This window comes from Pygocentrus nattereri, chromosome 11, assembly GCF_015220715.1.
Source record: "Pygocentrus nattereri isolate fPygNat1 chromosome 11, fPygNat1.pri, whole genome shotgun sequence".
Classification (NCBI taxonomy): Eukaryota; Metazoa; Chordata; class Actinopteri; order Characiformes; family Serrasalmidae; genus Pygocentrus; species Pygocentrus nattereri.
Genome location: NC_051221.1, coordinates 9,625,008 through 9,648,659, shown reverse-complemented (window position 1 = coordinate 9,648,659; position 23,652 = coordinate 9,625,008). Strand labels below are relative to the sequence as shown.

The 23,652-nt window shown below is 41.1% G+C and overlaps 1 protein-coding gene across 6 annotated transcripts in view; it reads left to right on the top strand.

Annotated features, from left to right (window-relative positions):
* Window positions 1-23,652, top strand: part of map7d1b (MAP7 domain containing 1b) — an 89,893-nt gene that overhangs the window by 30,775 nt on the left and 35,466 nt on the right. For 3 of the 6 annotated variants that reach the window (XM_017715925.2, XM_017715927.2, XM_037542813.1), the window contains exons 2-5: window positions 6,524-6,721; window positions 12,917-12,985; window positions 14,029-14,049; window positions 21,604-21,767. In XM_017715925.2, coding sequence (XP_017571414.1) covers window positions 6,524-6,721; window positions 12,917-12,985; window positions 14,029-14,049; window positions 21,604-21,767 — 452 coding nt within the window. Of the gene's footprint in view, window positions 1-6,523; window positions 6,722-12,914; window positions 12,986-14,028; window positions 14,050-21,603; window positions 21,768-23,652 lie in introns of all 6 variants that reach the window. The other 3 variants (XM_017715926.2, XM_017715928.2, XM_037542814.1) reach the window with 2 other exon arrangements.

Here is a 23,652-nt window from a genome sequence, read left to right as displayed (position 1 = left end):
TGGCATGAAATCTGCTATTCGCACCACAGAACAAGTTCATTTCACACGAACAGAATCTACATTGATGCGCATGTAGATGAAAACGACTCAAGTCTGACCAAGTGAAGTCGACCGACTGGTGTTGGAGTGACAGTTTGAGTCTGGAACGCGTTCTGTAGCGTTTAGCCTGTTAGCCGTCGCTGAGCCACTCTTCAGTGTCAGTATTCCCTGGTTCTGATTTAGCAGCCCAGCAGAAAGAAATCGGAACCGTATCTGGTCTCAAGATTTTGCTCCAGCCCTGAGAACCATGTGGCTCTACAGAGGAAAAGGGCCTTTGACTTTGACTGTGACAGCTTATTATCTTCTCCCAGTAACTGCTTCTGATTTACCGTCAGAGCTGGACTCCCTTCATTAGAGTGCTAATTGATGGCACTCCCGAGTTTGGGAGCGTTGGTGTGTCGTTTAGCGTGACTGTAGTCAGAGGCCGAGTGACTCACTGTGTTCTCTGAGACTGAGGCAGATGGAGCTCTGCAGTGGCAGTTTAACTCTCCCGTCTCCGCCTGGGCTCACTCACGTTAGCCTGCTGCTAAAGCTATAAAGACACTGCGGGAGGACGCTGGAGACAGGCCCATTTCTCTCTCTTTCTTTTTTCCTTCTGCTTTTTTCTTTTTTTAAATCGACGCGTCACCGCCGCCACCGCCACCTCCCTCCACTTTCCAGCGCCACCTCCCTCCGTTTTCCACCGCTTTATTACTAATATTTGATCATTTTTCTGCTTATTTATGCTTTTTCCTATAACTTTACCTCTCTTTTCACTTCTCTTAAACCCTTCTATCCCACCCTTCATCTCTCTCCACACCAGGCCCACTTCTCTCTTTCCCTCTCTCTCTCTCTCTCTCTCTCTCTCTCTCTGTTTGTCACTTTAAATCTGTCTCTCTCTCTTTCTATCATTAATTATTCATAACTGCTATAAATAACTCAGTAACTACTATGGATTATTCAGCACCTTCTATAAATTATTCAGTAACTACAATGAATTTTGTAACTATGAACTGTTTATTAACTACTAGATATTATTGAATATATATATATATATATATATATATTCATAGAAATTAATATCAATTAATCAGTTACCGCTACAAATTATTCAGTATTTATAATAGGTTATTCAGTAAGTACTATAACTGTAAATTATTCAGTAATTACCAGAAATTGTTCAGTATGTGCTGTGAATTATTCAATAACAACTGTTAAGTTATTCAGTACCTTGTAAAAATCATTCAGTAACTACAATGTAAATTATTCAGTACCTTGTAAAAATCATTTTGCAACTACAATGTATTTAGTAACTATAAATTATTCAATATGTATTATAAATTATGCGTAATCCATAGCAGGTACAAGTTCATGGTAATTCACATGAATTATTCAGTCACCGCTACAGATTATTCAGTATCTACTATAAATGATTCAGTATCTATAATAGAATATTCGGTAACTACTATGAATGATTCAGCATCTACTCTGAAACTGCTGTGTAAGTCCTGTAGTTTTGAGACAAAGGAACCGAAGAGTGGCCCCACATACAAACCATGAAAGTTTAAGGGGTGAAGTCACACTCGCTGTAAATCAGAAGGCTGTGCGCCGTGCCATCCTGCCCCGCTGTAGGGTTTTTGTGTCTGGCTGGAGTCACTCAGCGGTTTGTCTTTTTTCTTTGCTGAGACGCCGTGAGGTCTGCGCTGAGCAGACAGCAGCTGCGCTATCAAAGAGACAGCTGAAAGCCTTTAATACGTGAGAACACAGGCCTGTTCCTGAGGAAAAACAGGATGTTTGGGCGCACGCCGCCCTCCGGATGACCTCTTTGAGGTCGAGGTCGAGAGGCTGTAACTGGAAGTTTGGGTGCGTTTGACTCCAGTGCTCGTGGGTTAAATAGGGAGACTTTTGCTTTGGACGTTCTGCCCCTCCTTCCTCCTTTCACGTGAAAGAAATAACTGAACAAATAAATAAATAAAAGAAAACTTTAACATGTGACTCACCCTCAAGAAAATGTGCTTCCTCAGCAGAATAGTCCACCGAAAAGCCCTGAAATGAAGCGGCTATCTCAAGGACATGCATTCTAACCGCTAACCCTTTAATTTCCAGAGGCTTATCCGCTCCACTGAAAACTCTCCGCTGCTCCCATAAACGCAGTGGAGATGCTGTTTTACACCACATTGGTTTGCACAAAGGGATGGCGTTGAGTGCTGCAATAAATATCTCAACTTACTGTAATACTCAGTAATAGGAAACCCTTTATACACACAGACCCCATTCAGTGTAAAACGACTGCTGGACGGAGACCTTGGAAAATGTATGAAACGGATACACTCAGACGCTGATATGTAATGTTCTGTTATTCTGACCACACCACAGTGACCATTACAGTAAACACTATCCACTTTAATATTGTATATTAGAGGTGGGCAATATGTCAATATTTAAAGACCCCTGCAATCATAACTCTGGGTTTCAAATGGTTAGCTGCTCTTGAATGGCTTATCATGATTATATGGATTGATATCTGTGTCAGTTGTGTTATCATAGTGCACAGTTCATATTTTTCCTTTGACAACACAGACTCTGTCATTGCATCCATGAAAAGGGGTCTGCAGGACGCTACTCTTGAACCTGGCACGGCCCAGTATATTAAAATATGCCATATCTACTAAGTATGACCTGGTAACAGAGAATTACAGCTACAGAACATGCCGGCGCTGATGTAGCTTAATGTCTGAAATGTGTGGACTTGGCTAAAATGAATAAATGATGTTTAATATTGTGATGATGTCAGCTTTACACTCCACATCTGTCTAATGAACTGTGTATGTTGTACAGTGTAGAGCTGTTCTAGCAGTAGGCAGCTTTCTACTGCATCAGTTTAGCCTTGCTAACAGCTTCACACTACAGCACAGGTTCATTTTGGCTAGGTCAAATTTGGCCTATTGATGCTAGTTTGTCTGAGCCTGGTGAACCACAGGCCTACATGATCTAGGATTGGTTGACATCACTTCTACTGAGAGCTGAATGGTTGGCATTACTGCTACTGAGTGCTGATCAGTTGGCATTACTGCTACTGAGTGCTGATTGGTTGGCATCACTGCTGCTGTGTGCTGACTGGTTGGCATCCCTGCTACTGAGTAATGTTTGGTTGGCATCACTGCTGCTGTGTGCTGACTGGTTGGCATCACTGCTACTGAAGGCTCATTGGTTGGCGTTTCTGCTACTGAGTGTTAACTGATGTGTACTACTGCTACTAAGTGCTGATTGGTTGGCATCACTGTCACTGAGCACATTTTGTTAGGCACTACTCATACTGACTTCTGATTGGTTGGTGAGCTGGTCAGCTACATGAGGCATTTACACTCACTGAGATCATGAGGTTTTTTTTTTGGTTGCTTTGGGGGTAATTTACCAAAATACGATCAGGTAAAGCTGCAAAGAGGGAAAGTGTATACAGGGGTAAAGGCCAGTTCTGATCCCCAAAGTGGCCTCATGTTATATTGTTTTTACTCTCAAAAAAATAATGTAACGTAATGACATTTTTAATCAACTGTTATACGTCCCATTCGATGTGTGTTTCCATGTTAAAGCTCACCGCATGACTGTAGATGTCACACAATCCACATATTAACAATCTGGTTGCCACTAATTTAATTTACATAACGTTTGTCTAGAACGAGAGGGCAGCGTGAGGATGTGCAGTCAGTGCTCTAACATGTCAGTTATATGTAATCGCCTCTTTTCTAGTAAGTGAGGTACATGCTTTGACATGCTCTGTTTGATGTAAATTATTTGAAAAAGGGAAAAAATTAAATGAAAGCTTATCATTTTGCCTGATACTATTGTTCATGTCACTTATATGGTGCCTAAATTTTCAGCAACCCCAAACTGAAGCACCTTCCCACGTCCCTGTTTGAATCAATGCAGATAAATTGGTTTATATATAATTTTTTCTGATGGCCTGAGGTGCTTACACAATATTGGTTGCAGTGTGGTTGTATTTGCTGCTTTGAGATAGAAATTTACAGCATTGCCAGCATTCACAAGGAAAAGAGTGGAGAAAGCCATGAAACAGCCGTGGCATTCGTTGGTCAGTTGTCACAGCTGCATGGTTGGCTAATCACATACCCGATTCACTCTGCCTACTGCTTTAAAGCTGAGCTCCAGTCCCCTCGGAGCGGGTCGTCGGAGGACAGGACGAGACGGGGGACGGGGGGGACGGGGGAGGGGGGGGTAGAAATCAGAAAGGTTTCAGCCTCCGGCTGATGCAAGCCTTTCTGTTTCTGCGCTCACTTTCACTCACAGGCCCTGTTGAATATGTGAGGTGTTTGAAGTGAAGCCCCTGGGAGGCCAGGGCGCTCTGCTAGCATGCTTTGATGCTAGCACATTATCTGACATGTGTGTGTCTGTGAGCAGTTTAGCTGGTGTGTGTGAGCAGGGCGTGAACAGGAATGCTAATGATGCGCTAACTGGATTGGAGTGCCACATTAATGAGCTCCAGAAGCTGAAGTGCATCACTACAAGTGGAGAGGAGGTAGCAGTGTTGTGCTAATATTAGTGCAAAACAGCTGGCAGTTGCATAGTCACACACATTAGCCACGTTTACGTGCAGCCTAATAAACCATTAATAATCTGACTAATGGATCGTTCGGAATAGAATACGTCCATATATACACTTCAATGGGAATAGTCTAGTCTAGCAAACATCTGTATCTCATTACATTCCCTATCAGAAAGTTTAAGGATGTTCTAAGTTGGAAGTTTATACTGTTCAACATTATTCAGAAACTGGTCTGCAGAGGAGACGAGGTTTGTGCTCTGATCTTTAAAAGACGGCCGTAGTCTGACATCATTTTAAAGCTATTAAAAACTCTAGCACTGCTCACTGCTGCTCATCTCACTCTGACTGGACACATGTGATGTTCATGTGATAATGTGTCCAGGTTTCATGGTAACGTTTACTGGTTCTGCACACATGTGTCATTTTGCATTGGATTACTTGTAGTGAGCATGTAAGCGTAGAGATTCCATCGATTGTTGAATAGAGTGAGCATAAACACCTCAGTCTTAATCTGTAATCGGAATGTGTTCAATCGGATTGGGAAAAATCTTTGCATGTAAACACAGCCATTGGCGCATATTTATTAATGTTCTCACAGTATGAATACATACTGATTTTTACCTTTTAAAGTCCTCTTAATAGGACTAAATGGACTGATGAGAGCTGATAGATCAGTGTTTTGTATTGTGTTTATATTGTGTTGATCAGTGTTTTATATATTTTAAATCATATATTACAGATTGTTAGAAGGGGAAAGTTTGTGAACAAACTTTGTTGGATTGACAAAGCTAGCCAACAACACTGAGAATATAAAAAAGCAGTATTTATCATAAACCTTTTTAAAGGCGGTTTGTAACTTCATTGGGTTTATGTTTATATAAGTTAAAGGAGTTAGAGGAGCTGTTTTCATTGTCTAGTTGACAGCTCTTGGTTTTCCATATGGTTGCAAGGGTGTTGCTAAGTGGACACAGTAGTCTTGAAGGTGGTTGTTAGAGTTGGTAGGTAGTTGCTGTGGCACCTCAGGCAGTTGCTAGGGGGTTGACATGATGTTACAGGCCTTTGCTAGTGTGTTACTAGGTGATTGCTATGGTATGGTTGTTGCTTTGGTGCTGCTATGCATCAGCTGAAGTACTCCAGCTGATTGTTATGCCATTGCTAGGTAGTTGTAAGTTGGTTGCTACGTTGTTGCTGGGGTTTTGCTTAGTGGTTGCCTCAAAATCCAATGTGGTTGCTGTGGAGTTTCTAGTTGGATGCTGTAGAGCGAGACGAAGGAGAAAAAAGTGAGATTAGGTTTACAGGCCTGCTACCATGGTAACTCTGAATGATGGCGCATGCTTAGTGGGAAAGAAGCACGTGATTTCCGATCTAAGTGTCACATTAAGGTCACATGGCCACGAATCAGATACATATCTGATCGAGGACCACATATGAATGTGGCTCAGGTTGCATTTGAAAAGATCAGATTTGTGTCCACACAGCCCTGAAAACATCAGATCTGAGTCACGTTAGGGCAAAAAAATCGTGCTACGTCAACCTGGCAATGTAAACATAGCCCTGCTTCCTTTCAATGGTTCTTCCTCATGTCTTAGGGAGTTTTTCCCCAAAAGAAACCGACAAAATTTAAATTGTATTTGAAATAATGTTGGGCTTCTTTCCTTTACTTTTCTCTTCATTTGCCAAAACTGATGTAAAGAATGTGCGAGAGAGAGTAACGTCATGGTTGAGATGATCTACTGTGACCCAATCACATCATTGATAAAGCTATTTCCCAGAAAAAGAACCCTTTAGTCTTCTATTGCTTGAATAAATGATCATTTATATAGGCCCAGTTTAAAGAAGACATAGTATGTATCTGATGATCAGTATTTATTCAGGTTATTCGTTTCTGTCATGAGACTGATGACTCACTTCCTGTCTTTCTCTCTTTTCTTTCTACTTCAGCACTCAGCAGCTCCCCTATAGAGTCCACTTCCCGGTTGGAGAAGCAGAATGGCCCGGACTCGGAGTTCCTAAAAGCCGATGACACCACTATCACTGATTCCTCTCTGATCACTGACCCTCCCTCAAAAATAGAAACACCCGGCAAACACGACACCACGCCCAGCACGCCTGCAGCCAGCACCCCTCAGGCCAAAAAAGGTACTGCAGTGACCCAGAACCATATAGAAAGAAGCCCAGTGTTGTTTGTGGGCTGCATAATAAGCCAGTGTTAGCAGTATCTGATGAAAATGTGCCGTTTGGTGTTGCTGGAAAAGACCAGTAAACACTACAGTTCCTCAGTAGTTCATCAGATTGTCTCGAGTTGTTTAGTAATCTCAAATAGAACTTATTTATGTGTGTCCGGACAATGTAGGACATAATGTTATCTGTAAAATTTAACATGGCACTTTTTTAGTTTTTAGCTATGTTCCATTCTTCTGTCCATGTTTGTAGATAACAGTGTGTCATAAAGTGCCAGAAACCACATGGACGAATCTATCTGAGATTACTTAAGAACTCATCGCAGTTTGAGGCATCGTGAGATGATTTAGGTGTGCAGTCAGCACACTGAGCATTGGCAGGGGTAATTTGTTTTCATTGCTGTTAGCTACATTAGTTACATTAGCCTTGTTGAAGTTCAAGTTCACCCAGATCAACTCAGTGCAGAGCCAAATCAGCCACTACCAGAAGCAGATTCTTTTCCGTTCCCACGTCCTTTTGGTACAGCTTTTGTCTAGTCAGATTTTTGTTGTTTTTTTGTTTTTTTCTTTTGATATTTTTATTGTTCCAAGGCATGTGAGCCACGGTTGTAAAGACTAATGCAAAGATATGATATGCCTTTTCATTTTGATGTAATCATTTAATAGCTTTACCACCCTCACCCAGCCTTGCAGTGTGCTTCTGGCAACGGTATCTCATCTAGTGGTAGTGAGGCACCCACACAGCATGATCTTTACCTTATGCTCTTTTTGTTTCACTGTGGGCCAGTTTGAGAGTACATGGACTATTGGAGCATCAGTTATAATTTTAAGTATTTGTATCAATAGTTTGTCAATAAGAATTAAAGCCCCCCCCCAACTTACCCAAATGACCAAACCAACATGTTTGATCTCTGAAGTTTCTTTAGTTTACTACAAGGCAAATGTAGCTCGAAAATAAACAGCACAAAACACAGCTACTGCATAAGCGTCTCATACACTGCAATAATACAGTGTTTACGTAAGTTATTTTAGGAAAATAATCACACTGTACAGTTCCATCATTCTACCATCTTAAAAAAACTTAGATGTTTTGTTTATTTCACTATTTATTCACGATATTTTAACACTATAAAATTTCATCAGTATAGGGAGCTATGCATTTACTGCTCAACGTCACACTGCGCCCACAAGCACAGCCATTGGCTCACAAGCCACTGAATACTGTCGTTTAATCGGCTCCCTACTAAAACATCGGCATGAATTAGGGAGTGCTTCATGTAAATTATATGTAAATGAGGCGCTGGTAGGCTGGCACTTGATTTCATGCACTGAAACTGATCTAATCCTTTCTGCTTACATCTCAGCTTGTTTCCTTATTGTACAAAAGTTTCGTTAATCAGATTTGTATATATTTAAAGATGGTCAAATCTGCACTCCTTCCACACAGATTTGATGTATAAGAGACACAGAGACAAAAAGAGATTAAGAGACTTTTTAGCCGAAAGGATGTGGTGGTTTGAGTTAGTATGGTGAGGTGTGCCCCCTTGCTGATCAGAACATAGAACTAATCACTGTGTCATTTGTTCTGAGATCTTTACTTGACTACTTTTGGTTCACATGGTGTCCTATGGTTACCTGCATCAGACGTAAGTTCTTTCTGAAGAGAAACTTTGACTGTTTGTGCATAATAAATGAGTTCAGATGCAAACAGAGTCATTCAGAGTGGTTTGGTGGGAAATGGTTTGCTCTCTGGAAACTTACTGATTCTTTTCTTTACAGTGGTGCTGATGGGAACCAGGGGTCACAGTGTCTACAACACAAATATAGACGTTATTTACTATCCAAAACCACCAGTGAACCTACACATTTTTATGTTTTTGATGGTAAAATTGTCATAAAAATATGGAAAAAATATGTTTTCTTTGGACTTTTTATATTATAATGTGCTGCATGCACGAAGGTACTTATATGCAAAATATGTTTTAGGCCAAAACCTTCTCCAAAGTATTGTGAAACAGTGTCTCAGACTTCAGGCAGTGTATTCTTAACCATTCTGTGTAATAACTATAAATAAGTGGCATTAACCTCTTAAAAGCTCCCTCACAGAAACTTCAGACATCTGGTTCCTATCACCTCCACTGTGAACAATTCTGACATGGTTTCTCGAGAACAGAGCATTTCACATCAAACCACGCTTTGTTTACGTCTTACCCATTTAATTATGCAGACTTTTTTTTGAGGAAAAATCATTAAATGAAGTATATTTACGTATATTTTACAAACATATATTTACAGCACCATGCTGATGGTTTGTTTTCATTTAGTTTGTACATTATTTGAAGTATATTTCTGGTTTAAGAGTTTCTCCAAACAATAGATGCCACCACAGCTTCTTCTGTGAATGTTTTGCTCCTAATGGAGCAGATGGTTGTGGCAGGATGCCAGGTCATCATTTGTTGAGAGCACGAAGGCAGATTGGCGTGGTCATCGAGGGGGAACGGACTCAGCAGTTTGTATGTGCATGCGGACAAGTGTTCTTGAACAGCCCTGACACTCTCAAGTGCGCCAGGATCAGCCAAGTTCTCTTCTGCAGTGAGAGGAAGGTCGGTTACCATAGCAACAGGCCATTTCAGCCCCGCTGCTGTTGTTCCCACTTTAGATTTGCTGGGTAAATATTGCACACGCTGCATAACGCAACGCCCCCAAGAACAGAAATCTGACTGAGTGTATATTCAGTAAATCTCCAGCCTCTCGATGATTCGATTCAGTAGTGATTCATTGGGACACTAATGATTCAGTCAATCACAATGTCTCAAATTTCACTGCAGTACCCCTGGTAGCAAGAAGATAGTGGGCCCCTGTTGGACCCCTGATGGCAAAGCTGGCAGTCCACCTGCGTTTTGCTCATTGTTTTATGGGTGACCCGCTCGTGTTTAAGCAGAGTAATATAAAAATTACCGTGACTCATTTTCCACTCACAGTCCAATTTGATTATTTTTCCTTCATTCCTTAAACCAGCAGTGTCGGCAACATCATTCTCTATAAAATCATTTATCTTATGCCTTGTCATTATTTTTTTTGTCTTAGTTGTTTCTAATACTTATTTTATTTTCTAAAATAAAAGTCTGTCTGCATTTCAAATCTGTTTGAGATTAAACACTAGTTAGACTTTGTTTGCAGGACAGTAATCTGGGTGGTCCGAGCGTGGACCAGCAGTGGCAAACAGTCAGTGGGGTGCTGACCTTATCAAGCCAGCGGACCGATATATGCTTGCCGGGACTTTTCACTGAGGGACAGATCAATGAGGCTCCCAAACTCTTTGTAATCACAGTAAACAAATGCCTGAATAGAACAAATGAATGAAGATGTGTGTCATTGCTGTCGGAACAAAACCTCGTATCTCCATAATTAATAACTTCACAGGAGAAGGAAAAAACCTACTTCAGTTTTAATGTAAGTCAATGGAACCAGAATTTTCCAAATAATTTAGGGTAATTTTTTTGGGTCCAGGCATTGTGATATTTACACACAGTCTAAGGAGCAACAGGCATTTTCAAATGGTCAAAAACAGAAGAACGGCAAAAATGGAGATGTTTATGTGCGTTTGAGCAATGCTAAGCTTCTTAGCTTCTTTGTTGATGTTTTGAAGCCCTATTAATGGGCTATATCTTATTATATCTACATTGTAACAGTTTGTAGTTTTTATGTGAGACTTCTAAAGACAAATTTGAGCGGTGATTAATGAAATGCAGTGATGGTGCAAAAACAGAAGCAGCCCTACAAAGGAAAGCAAAGGGTGAATTTACTCTTTTACTTTTTATAGCTGCAGTGCTATCACCGCTATCACACACCGTCCAAGACGTTATAAATAAGGAGACACGTCACTGGTTGGAAAATGAAAAGGGCAGCTCAAAATGCTCAACATGCCACTGTTCAATAACCAGTGAGCCACGTGGCCCGCTGGTTAAGCAGCCAGCGCAAAAAGCTCCCCCTTGTAGTGGAGATATGTGCATACAGTAGCCAGAACAAGCTGAAAAAACATGTTTTTGTGCGTTATTTGAACCAGATGCCGAACTATTTATGCTGCTTTTATCTGATTTTGTCAGTGATTTCAAATATGTTTTGGAAACATTAATGTGGCTTTCAGCTTGAGGCTTAGAGGTCCCTCCCCGGAGGAGAGAGCTTCACAGAGTCTGGCATAAATCCCTGTTTTTACAATAACAGAATTTCGATTTAGCAGGTATTAGCGCCTCGTACTGCAGTTTGTTTGGTTATTATTCAAAATAAGCACATTATGCAACGTGGGGCTGTCTTAAAGAGATTATAAGTGCTTTATTGGTGGGGTTTCCAGTGCCGTGACGGGTCGTAGGTGTCAGTACTTCACCAGAGGGGGCGCCCAAGAGCGATTAAATCTGATGAAACCTGAGGTGAGCTGCCAGCTCTGTTTCAGAGGAGACACTGAGCTGAGATTCATTGAAACTGATCTTTAAAACATATTTATCATACACACCGACCAAGGTGGCAGTTATACAGGCTGAAAGAAAAAGAGGTCAAAGTCTTGCACGGTCTGGGTCTGTCTGTACATGTGCCACCGTCACATCGATGCATTCAATGTGTCTTTTAATGTGTGCATCAATGTGTGCGTTTAAATACTTGACCGTGTTTCAGCAGTGCGGTTTGGGGGTTCTGGAGTGCCTCTCTCTCCCTCTCTCTCTCTCTCTCTCTCTCTCTCTCTCTCTCTCTCTCTCTCTCTCTCTCTCTCTCTCTCTCTGTCTCTCTCTCTCTCTCTCTCTCTCTCTCTCTCTCTCTCTCCCTCCCTCTCTCTCTCTCCCTCTCTCTCTCTCTCTATCTCTCTCTCCCTCCCTCTCTCTCTCTCTCTCTCTCTCTCTCTCTCTCTCCCTCTCTCTCTCCCTCCCTCTCTCTCTCCCTCTCTCTCTCTCTATCTCTCTCTCCCTCCCTCTCTCCCTCTCTCTCTCTTTCTCCCTCCCTCTCTCTCTCTCTCTCTCTCTCTCTCTCTCCCTCCCCCCCTCTCTCTCTCCCTCCCTCTCTCCCTCCCTCTCTCTCTCTCCCTCTCTCCCTCCCTCTCTCTCCCTCTCTCTCTCTCTCTCTCTCTCTCTCTCTCCCTCCTCTCTCCCACTCTCTCTCCCTCCCTCCCTCTCTCTCTCTCCCCCTCCCTCTCTCTCTCTCTCTCTCTCCCTCCCTCTCTCCCTTTCTCTCTCTCTCTCTCTCTCTCTCTCTCTCTCTCTCCCTCTCTCTCTCTCTCCCTTTCTCTCTCTCTCTCCCTCTCTCTCTCTCTCTCTCTCTCTCTCTCTCCCTCTCTCTCTCTCTCCCCCTCTCTCTCTCTCTCTCTCTCTCTCCCTCATTAAAATACACATTCACTAATTAGAAAAGCATCTGAGTGGCTGAGAATTGAAGTGCTGAAATGAAAAGTCATCACAAATTACTCCAATCACTCTTTCAGGACGACGCTGCAGTCTCATTGATCTTCACTGAATCAATAGACCCACGAGTGGAGAGAGAGAGAGAGAGGAAAAGAAGCAGAAAGAGCAAGAGACAAAGGGGAGAGAAACAGAAAGAACTAAGCAGACCAAAAATCTCAGAAAACAGAGAGGGAGAGAGAGATGTGGAGGCAGAAAGAGAGAAGAAACAGGTGGGAGTGGATGAGAGAAGAGACAAGCAAAAAAAGACAAATGCAAAGGGGAGAGAGAGACATACAGAGAAAAAGAGAAAGGGAAGATTCAAGCTCAATTGAAGAGAGAGCGGGCAATAAGAAAGAGAGAGAGGGAGAATGGAAGATTCTTTTACAGAGGGACGGAAAGTGAGAAAAGAAAAAGACAGAGAAAGAGAGTCTGTAAAAAAAGAAAGGCCTGGGCAAAGAGAGAGAGGAGAGAGAAAAGGAAGAGATGGGAGTGGGTGAGATGACAAACAGGAGAGAGAGAAAGAGGGAGAGATAGAGAAAAAGAGAGAGAGAGAGAGAAAGATGCACAGTGGGCCAAAGCAAAACAGGATAAAGAGTAAGTGAAAGAGAAGAGAGAGCTAGACAAACAGAAAGTGAAGAGAAATATACCTGCATATGTTCATATACCTCTGTATTAACAGTGTGTGCAGTGCTGTGTCAGTAAACTGTGAAATGTTGTTCCTCTTGCTGTTTCAGATGGGATGAGCTCAGAGCAGAGACAGAAGCTGGCTAAGCAGAGGAGGGAGGAGAGAGCCAAATACCTGGGTAAGACCACTCCCACGCTGACCCAAAGTGGCCCGAGAACAGCTGTAGGTCTTCAGAGAAAATTATAATCCGGCCAAGGACCTGTTACCCACTGACCTACTGAGAACAAGACACTTACTGCTGACTATTCCTCACCCTTAAAGGGCTCATATGATGGAAAACCAGACTTTTTTTTTTTAAATTAAAGAGTCGGATGTGATTTGCAAACATTACTAAAGTTGCAAAAGGTGCCTTTGCTCTCCAGACTCCAGGCTTCCGTTTAGAATCCATTGTTTTTGTGACATCATTTACGTGTCCACCTGTTCAGCCTACAGCGGTTTAGCCCCACCTATTCAGGATGCTTTTGAATTAGGCACAATACAGGGCAGCCAATCAGAGTGGAGCTCATTTCCTTAAAGGCACAGCAATCAGTTGATTGGCTGCCTTTGTGTAATGCCTCATTCAGTGGACTCAGTGCTTAAGTTGTAGCTGCTAACTGGCCTCTAATGGAAACAGCTTGTGTCTGTTAAAGGGGAATTCCACCTATTTTTCTTAGTTTCTGCATAATTATACCATTAAGAGAAGTCATTTGATGTGAAATGCTGTTAGAGTTTCTCACAATGGTGGTGATAGGAGCCAGATATCTGAAGAGCTATGACAAGTTTCTACCTGAAAAGGTATTTTTTTTCATGCATGCATAGTATTAAATGCATAAATGTATTGTTTCTTATTTACCATTATCATTACAGAACACGTGCAGGTTCACTGGTGGTTTTGGATAGTAAATGAAATGGTGTATATTTGTGTTGTAGACATTGTGACGTCTGGTTCCTATCACCACCACTGTAAAGACATCTGAGTCTGTACGTTTCTCTGTAGTTAACCATTTCACACCAAACCACTCTGAATGACTCTGTTTACATCGGAACTACTGAATTAATTTAGAAAAATTGGTGGGATTTCCCTTTCCTAACATCCATGATGATAGGAGTGAGAATAAAGGTTTGGTTGAATCATCAATCGTTATTGACAGCTGCTCTTCTCCGTTGTTTTCAATGCTTCAGATCAGCGAACTCAGGAGCAAGGTAAGACGTGTTACGTACCTCGGATCAGGTGATGGTCTCTCTGGCTGCTGCTCTTCGTAACATAATTTTGTGCTTGATTCTCATTTGTTCCTTTTGTCAATCATTACCATTAATGGTATCATAATTGTAGAGATTTTGCTGTTTATCTCAGTTGGATGTAAACCTTTTGGGTTCTGCAGATTTAAGAATAATTGCTCATATGAATGTTTTTTTGTGCATATCAGGCTTGTGTCAGGTAGCAGGACTCTTTTTATTTGTTGCTGTCCGAAGCACTAAAATGCAGCAAACAGCACTATCTATCTATACTTTATATAGTTTTCAAGTTGTTCATTTTCAGGTGTTTCTGATGAGGTTATCTAACTAATAATAATAATAATAATAATAATAATAATCCACTTATAAGGAAGGAGAAAGTCAAAAGAAAATAAGTAAAAAAAAAAACTTTCCCAAAGTGAAATTTGACAAATAATGAAAAGCTACAGAGAAAAAGGGGTCCTAACAACCACCTGGAAGACCTGGTAGACCAAAACTGTCCCCATCAGATAAACAGCACTTAAAGCTTTCATCTTTGAGAGGGAGGAGAAAATCAAGCTGCTTCAGATCAGAAAACATCCACAGGTGTTTCTGTCCATCCTTCCACTGTGAGAAGACCACTCAGTGATATGGGTCTGAAAGGATGTGTAGTTTGAAAAAAATGAAGAACTTAATACTTAATAAGGCATTTTGACTTGAAAAGTATATATACATATATACACACACACATACACACACATATATAAACAGACACACACACACACACACATATATATATATATATAGTGCAGATGACATAGAACTAATGTGTACAGTCACCTTCTGCGTGTATGAATCAACCCTCATAAATCTGATCTAATGAAGATCCACTTTCACCCATTCAATAGGAGCCTGATAAATGTCCCGTCATTACAGCAGCAGATTAGATGGAATTACTTTGACCATTAGCATGATTAGCCTACTTGGCTGTCTGTGCCCATTCAGCAGCCGTGGAGCTAGCCCACTAAAACTCATCTACTGTCCAGCTGTTAGCCCCTAGATAAGTCTCAGCGCAGTCGATTTCAACTCACGCATAACACAAAAACCTTTATCTTTGTTTGGAGAGCAAAGGAAAAAAAATCCCAGCTTGACGAAATGCGGCGTACACACTGCAATAAAGCCGGCTGTGCTCGGCAGATGAAAGGGAGCGTTTTAATACCGGAGCCCGTTCCTTTTGAACCACATCGAGGATGAAAATTTCGTTTTTTCAGCTCAGAATGGCGCTGTTATGTAAGCTAACCCGTGTAAAGCTAAAAGGATTAGGGTGTTTTGTGCTCATCCCCAAGTATCAGGATAATGTTCTACAATGGCTGAGATGTTCAGTGAAAAGTCAAGGGTCTTTTGCGGGAGAATAACATCTGAAATGAGGATTGTTCGAGTGCTCCTGTCATTTGTAAAAGGCTGTGAGAAAGCTATGATTTAAATTATTCATGAGAAAGTAATTGAATCTGAAACGAGTTCAAAATACAAAAAAAAAAAGATAGAAAAATATGAGAGAAACTATTAAGCTCATTGATGATGTTCCTTGAGTTCTGGGGCGAACAGTATTTTTAGTGCAGAGACAATAAGCGCCATTCTTGTGTGTTTATTTCTTTGTAACTTTGGAATAATGTGCTGAAATAGCTTGGGAAGTGGCTGGGGAGCAGCTGGCCTTATCTCACCCAGACTGTGTCTAAATACCAGGGAGCACATTTACTCTGGTAACATTAGCTGACAGTTAGTCTGATCCTCAGATACTGAAAGGAACATCAATCGCCTACATTAAAACTGTGGATAGAGATAATGATAGAAAGTGCCGTGTGTGTGCGTACACACACCGATCAGGCATAACGTTATGACCACCTCCTTGTGTCTATGCTCACTGTCCATTTTATCAGCTCCACTTACTGTCAGAATCAGAATCAGAGTCAAGCTTCATTGGCCAGGTACGCTACACATACAAGGAATTTGGTTTCGGTTACAGGAGGTCAGTGCACAGTATCAGGCAGACACATATATGGAATAAGATCAAATAAATATAAAATATAACAAAATAAAATAAAATAAAATATGCATTCCTACCATCACTCACCCAGACACACACAGTCATACCTGTAAACCTTACAATGTGCAAAGTATGGGTCTAAAGTTAAGGTGCTGGGTGCAGCAGCAGTTAAAGTGTGTATAGTGGCAGAGAAAGGGACCAATGAGGTAACAGTCAGATAGGTGAGCTAATAAGGCAGGTAAGTAAGATGCAGTATAAACACTGGTTTGAGTGGCAGTTCCAGAGGATTGGAGTTGAACTTGATACTATATCCCAGTATTTCTGAAGTGCAGTATGAAGCTGGAATATTGTTTATGTGTAATATTTTAACTGTTTAAGAGAGTGATGGCTTGTGGGAAGAAGCTCCTCTGTAGCCTGGATGTCCTGATCCTCATCTGGCTGAAGCGTCGGCCTGAGGGAAGGAGCTGGAACAGGTGGTGTCCAGGGTGAGAGGAGCACTTTGTAGTTGTACAATTACAGACTGTAGTCCATCTGTTTCTCTGATACTTTGTTAGCCCCCTTTTAGCCTGTTCTTCAGTGATCAGGACCCCCATGGACCCTCACAGAGCAGGTATTATTTGGGTGGTGGATCATTCTCAGTACTGCAGTAACACTGACATGGTGGCAGTGTGTTAGTGTCTGTTGTGCTGGTACCAGTTTCTAACACTGTGTCCACTCACTGTCCACTCTATTAAACACCTCCTACCTTGTCAGACCACCTTGTAGATGTAAAGTCAGAGACGACAGCTCATCTGCTGCTGCACAGTTTGTGTTGGTCAGCCTCTAGTCCTTCTCAGTGGTCACAGGACGCTGCCCACTGGACACTGTTGGCTGGATATTTTTGGTTGGTGGACTATTCTCAGTCCAGCAGTGACACTGAGGTGTTTAAAAACTCCAGCAGCACTGCTGTGTCTGATCTACTCGTACCAGCACAACACACACTAACACACCACCACCACGTCAGTGTTACTGCAGTGCTGAGAATGACCCACCAGCCAAATAGTACCTGCTCTGTGAGGGTCCATGGGGGTCCTGAGCACTGAAGAACAGGGTAAAAGGGGGCTAACAAAGTATCAGAGAAACAGATGGACTACAGTCTGTAACTGTAGAACTACAAAGTGATCCTATATAATAAGTGTAGCTGATTAAATGCTGTTGGCAATGCGACTCTGAACAACGAGATTGGAGTTCATGCTACTTTAACGTCAATCTGACTCAACATTCGTCATGATATTGCGCTGATGAGACCTCAAAGATCTGGGCTGATGTTTCTGTAAAAATTAGAAGAGACTTATCCGAACCGCTGTGCATAGAAATCAAAAGAAATGGACAAACACGGATGTAGGAGAACGAAGCTGCTCCTCAAAGAACAGTAAGAAGTCTGAGAGGAATCCGAGGACACGAACCAAAGACTCTTTTCATGACAAGCTTGAACATATTCTGGGTGATGAGCTCAGCTGGCAGTCAGTGAAACTTCATGATGGCTCCTGTGACGCTGGTGAAGATGACGCTGAAACATCTGGGAGCGACTGGAGTTTGTTGGGGCAGTCATGATGGTTGACCTCTGGATGAGCCTTGTGAAGCATTGTACTTTTGGGCAGTTTAGGAGCTGATCTGTTCAGACTGATGTCGCATACAGACCACATTTAAAAGATAGTGTGAACAGCCAAACAGAAAAATCGGATTTGGTGAGAAAATCAGATTTGGGCCTCTTTTACCTGTCGAGTGAACAAAGCCTTACTGAACAAGTATTTGGTGACCTCGTTAAGTGAACAGAGGTTTCTGATTATTTTCAGCTTTGAAAAATCGCAGACCAAAGAGCAAAAGCATGTAAATGAAAAAAAAATTAACTACTTTTATACCACTTTTAATAAGGCTTTTATGACCACTCCCACGCCCCTCGTATCAACTTCGGCATATTTGTGCTTACCACAGGGGACGGTACGGATTTCCGTGACAACCATTATTTTTTCCTATACTGGAACCTGGAGTTTCTTATTGAGGCATGTGATTGATTACAGAATCACACCTCAGAGATCTGTGATAGCCTGAACAGCAAAACAAAAGTCTTGCTGCATAAAACCCTCCGGTGTGGGTTTGGAGCAACTGTGTAAATGAAAGCAGCTCCACTCCAGTTCCGCTGGGTTCGCATTCCTCACTCCCCCCGCCGTCCCATCTGGCCCCCATCTTGCAACACACTGTTGCTGTGTGTGTATTGTCACGGTTAAGGCACTGGAAAACAGGAAATGCCTTTACAGGATATTGAATGTTTTCCGCAGGGAAGAACTTCAAGCAGAATTCGCCGAGCTGCTGCACAGCATGCTGGGAGTTTTAAATAAGGCAGTTGTGATTGGTTTTTAATTGTTATTCTGTAAGGAAGGCAAATAAAGCCTGTTGTGTGTCTGCTGGAGTCACAGTTACGACTGCTGTGGGACAGTAATGCAGTTTATTGCACACGTTTGCTGCCTTCTGATTTGGAAGTGGTGCTCCCGTGGGTGGCTGCGCTAACAGCTTGAGGCAGTACGAGCTTCAGTAGTTAATAATAATTATAATGCAGGATAAGGAAAAAAACGATAGAGAGGTTAAATGCGTGATGCGGCGCTTATCAGCTGCATTCAGTATTTTTGATGATGTTAAGTAGTCACATATTCAAAGCCCTAAGCCGACAGTCTGTAAAGGGGTGCCCTTAAGCAAGGCACCTAAACCCCAACTGCTCCCCGGGTGCTGCGGATAGGGCTGCTGGGCAAGTGTGCTTACTGCCCCCTTGTGTGTGTCTTCACAAGTATATATGTGGTGTTTCACTGCGTGGATAGGTTAGATTGCGAAGGTGAAATTTCCCCGTTGGTGGACTAATAAGGTTTGCTTAGTCTAATCTATACATAAAGCATGTCCTGTGAACAATTTTCCAGTGTCCACTAGGTGGCCAGGGCATCTCATTCTCCTCTTTTGTTAGAAACTAGGCAGTCCTAACCTTGGGTCACACGTATGTAAGCAGCGTCCTCACCAATCATGAGGCTGATGTGGTTTGAGGCTGATGTCCCAGTGTTTGAGAAGCTTGTCGGGAGAAAGTTAATCACTAAGCAAAATCTAACCTAGCGAGCCTAACTGAGTTATCATGCTACCTCACTCGTCTCTCTGCATGCCATCCATTCATATTTTCATTTGTTTGGCTGATAGTGATTGTTCATCTGTCTTTGATATAGGTAATATATACATTTTTGTTTCATGCAGACAGTTTTAATATTCCAGGAATAAGTAGAAATTAGTTTGATTAATTTGATTGTCTTGAGAAGTACTGAATCAATCGCTGGATAAAACTGGAACATAAAAAAGTAAAAAATTGGATATCTGTTACGGGCTTCAGATGTCTGTACACTGGAGCTCTGTAGTATTAAACCTATTACCTTGGTGCTAACTTGACATGGGAAATGCCATTGGAGTGCTAGCAGAAATTAGCATTATTGTAGCACAAACAAATGCTAGTTTGTTGTAGGATGAACACACGCCACTTACAGTTCAAGCTTCCACATTAAGCACTGTAATATCATCGTGTGCTGATGCTCTTTCATGATTACATGACTGAAAAATGTAATAATTGGTATATACTTGGTATATCAGAAGATCATTCATTCCGAGAGCCATCAGACTCTTCAATTCCTCTCATCGGGGACGGGATGCTGCTCCTGACTGAGTTTAACCCAGTCACACTACATGGACATTATTCAACTACTCAACCGCTTAATTATTAATTCACAATTACACTTCCCCAACCTCTCTTACACTCAAGTACATTTACTCATGGTGGGGCATTCATATATTCATATATTCACTTTACAGAACTATATTTTTTACATGTACATATTAATAATTCTATGGCACATCAGTCACTTTTATAACCAATGTCGTTTGCACTTTGCTCTGTGAATTTATTTATTGGCTGTTAGCAAAATCTACTGCACTGCTCCATCTACAGAAGTTCTTTACCTTGTACAGAAAGTTTTTATACCCTTATATATTTTCTATTCTTCTGTGTTTAATAGATGTTTATAGATGTTGAATATGTTTCTTAGTGTATTGTGTTGTTGCTGCTGGATGCCTAAATTTCCTTCGGGATCAATAAAGTATCTATCTATCTATCTATCTATCTATCTATCTATCTATCTATCTATCTGTCTGTCTGTCTGTCTGTCTGTCTGTCTGTCTGTCTATCTATCTATCTATCTATCTATCTATCTATCTATCTATCTATCTATCTATCTATCTATCTATCTATCTATCTATCTATCCCCTGCTTTATATTATGCGGGAGCATTTTCACAGCTAGCAGGGATTCTGAACCGCAGTCCAAACTGAAAATAGGCCTGTACGATAAATATACTCACAGTGAGCATTAATACGGACATTTTTGTTTTTATTACTATTTTTAATTATTATTTTACTGTACACATTGTAGGCATACATGCATAACCACCTACACAGAACGGCCAGTGACTTTCAAAACATCATTTGTTTGACACGTCGTGTTGTGATCATGTTGTAAACCATGATAAAAGTTGAGGTAATTATTGTGATTTAAATTTTGAATATCTGTATATGCTGAATGTTAGGCTTTTTGTATGGCTAAAGTAAATTAACTACAAAAGAATTGTGTCATTGCATTAGGTTTCCAACGGTTTGTGTTTCGGAAACAAATCAGAAATATTGAGTTGATAATTGAATTATTTTATGTAATTATAGCTGCACTCTTAAAAATATAGGTTGCCATATAGGTTCGTGGCTTAGGCTTCTAGTTTAAGGAAAACCCTCTAATTGGTGTAGAACCTTAACATTATATTGAGGTTCTGTAAAACTTTATAGAACAGTTTCTGTGAGGAATCTTCCATTCAAAGTTTTTTTAAGAAAGCCAGAGGTTGTTATTCTGTGGCATTGCTCTAAAAAACCCTTTTTGGCAACATTATTTTTAAGAGTGTATGTAATCACATCTTTGCCAAAAGCAATTTTATCATTTTTGAGGTTAAAGCTTGAAGTAGGGCTGCACAATAAGGACAAAATACTAGTATTGCGATTATACTGAAAACAGATTGGTTAAGAAATAATGTGACATGGTTATGTGATGATTGGTCAGAGAGCTCATTTGCATATTACAGCCTTCTGGGATATTAGTATTGTAAAGACTAGTATCACGATAATGATTAACAAACAATATATTGTGCAGCCCAAACTTGAAGGCCATTTATGGGCCTGTGGGGTGGGATCATTTTACTTCATATGATTACCTGAAATGCATAAATATATCTTGGAATAATGCAGCATGCCACATACAAGAAGATCTCATGATGAGTAACATTGGCTGTATCATACCTGCTATCAAGATATTTTCCCTTGTCTTGTACTGTACTGTAGTGCTTTCGTACACTGTTTCATAGCGCCATTTAACTAATAACTCCTCTATCTCTCAGCGGCAAAGAAGGCTCAGTGGTTGGAGAAGGAGGAGAAAGCTCGGCGTCTGAGGGAGAGCCAGCTGGAGGAACGCAGGAGGAGGCTGGAGGAGCAGCGGCTGAGAGCAGAGAAGCGCAGGGCACTCCTGGAGGAGAAGCAGAGGCAGAAACTGGAGAAGAACAAGGTCAGAACAAAGAGATTTTACCGCCTGAAGGCCACCAACATGCTTATTGCTTTTTTATTCTTAAACTATTTAGATAATAAACTATTGCTTTTTAGCAATAGTAATACTATGACACCAAAACAGCTTATCTCTGAAATGGTAGTGTAATAGGTAAGGCAAGTTTATTTATATAGCACCTTTCATACACTGTGGTCATTCAAAGTGATTTACGTGGGATAAAATGCTGAGAAAATTCAAATTAAAGGAAAAAAATGCAAGACAAGGAAAGAAATATAACTTGTAGTGTATTTCAATGTAACATGATTTTATTCTAAGTAATTTTGAATAGCTATAGTAATTACAGTTTTTAGAACAATAGTAATTGTAGTAGTAGCAGTTGTGTTAGCAGTAATAATAGTAGTTATAACAGTTGTAATTGTAATAGTAATATTTGTAGAAATAGCAGTTGTAGGAGAAATATTATCATAGTAATAATAATAGAAGTTGTAGTAGTGACAGTAGTAGTAGAAATTGTAGTGGTAATAGTAGTTGTAATAGTAATATTAGTAATAACAGCAATTGTAGTAGTAATATTAAAAGCAAAAGTAGCAGTAGTAATAGTAGTAGTAATGGTAGTATTATAGCAGTTGTTGTAATAACAGTAGTTGTAGTGGTAATAATGAAAGCAGCAGCAATAGTAGTTGTACAACCCCAATTCCAATGAAGTTGGGACGTTGTGAAAACATAAATAAAAACAGAATACGATGATTTGCAAATCCTTTTCAACCTACATTCAATTGAATACACTACAAAGAGAAAATATTTAATGTTCAAACGGATAAACTTTATTGTTTTTGCAAATATTCACTCATTTTGAATTTGATGCCTGCAACACGTTCCAAAGAAGTTGGGACTGTGGCAACAAAAGACTGGGAAAGTTTAGGAATGCTCAAAAAACACCTGTTTGGAACATTCCACAGGTGAACAGGTTAATTAGAAACAGGTGAGTGTCATGATTGGGTATAAAGGGAGCATCCCTGAAAGGCTCAGTCGTTCACAAGCAAGGACGGGGCGAGGTTCACCACTTTGTGAACAACTGCGTGAGCAAATAGTTCAACAGTTTAAGAACAACGTTTCTCAACGTGAAATTGCAAGGAATTTAGGGATTTCATCATCTACAGTCCATAATATCACCAAAAGATTCAGAGAGTCTGGAGAAATCTCTGCAAGTAATCGGCAAAGCAGAAAACCAACATTGTATGCCCGTGACCTTCGATCCCTCAGACGGCTCTGCATTAAAAACCGACATCATTCTGTAATGGATATTCCCACATGGGCTCAGGAACACTTCAGAAAACCACTGTCAGTGAACACAGTTCATCGCTCCATCTACAAGTGCAAGTTAAAACTCTGCCATGCAAAGCGAAGCCACATATCAACACCACCCAGAAACGCCGCCGGCTTCTCTGGGCCCGAGCTCATCTGAGATGGACTGACGCGGAGTGGAAAAGTGTCCTGTGGTCTGACGCGTCCACACTTCAAACTGTTTTTGGAAATCATGGACATCGAGTATTCCGGGCCAAAGAGGAAAAGGACTGTCCGGATTGTTATCAGTGCGAAGTTTAAAAGCCAGCATCTCTGATGGTGTGGGGGTGTGTTAGTGCCCATGGCAGGGGTAACTTGCACATCTGTGAAGGCACCATTAATGCTGAAAGGTACATACAGGTTTTGGAGCAACATCTGCTGCCATCCAAGCAACGTCTTTTTCAGGGACGTCCTGCTTATTTCAGTAAGACAATGCCAAGCCACATTCTGTACGTGTTACAACAGCGTGGCTTCGTAGTAAAAGAGTGCGGGTACTAGACTGGCCTGCCTGCAGTCCAGACCTGTCTCCCATTGAAAATGC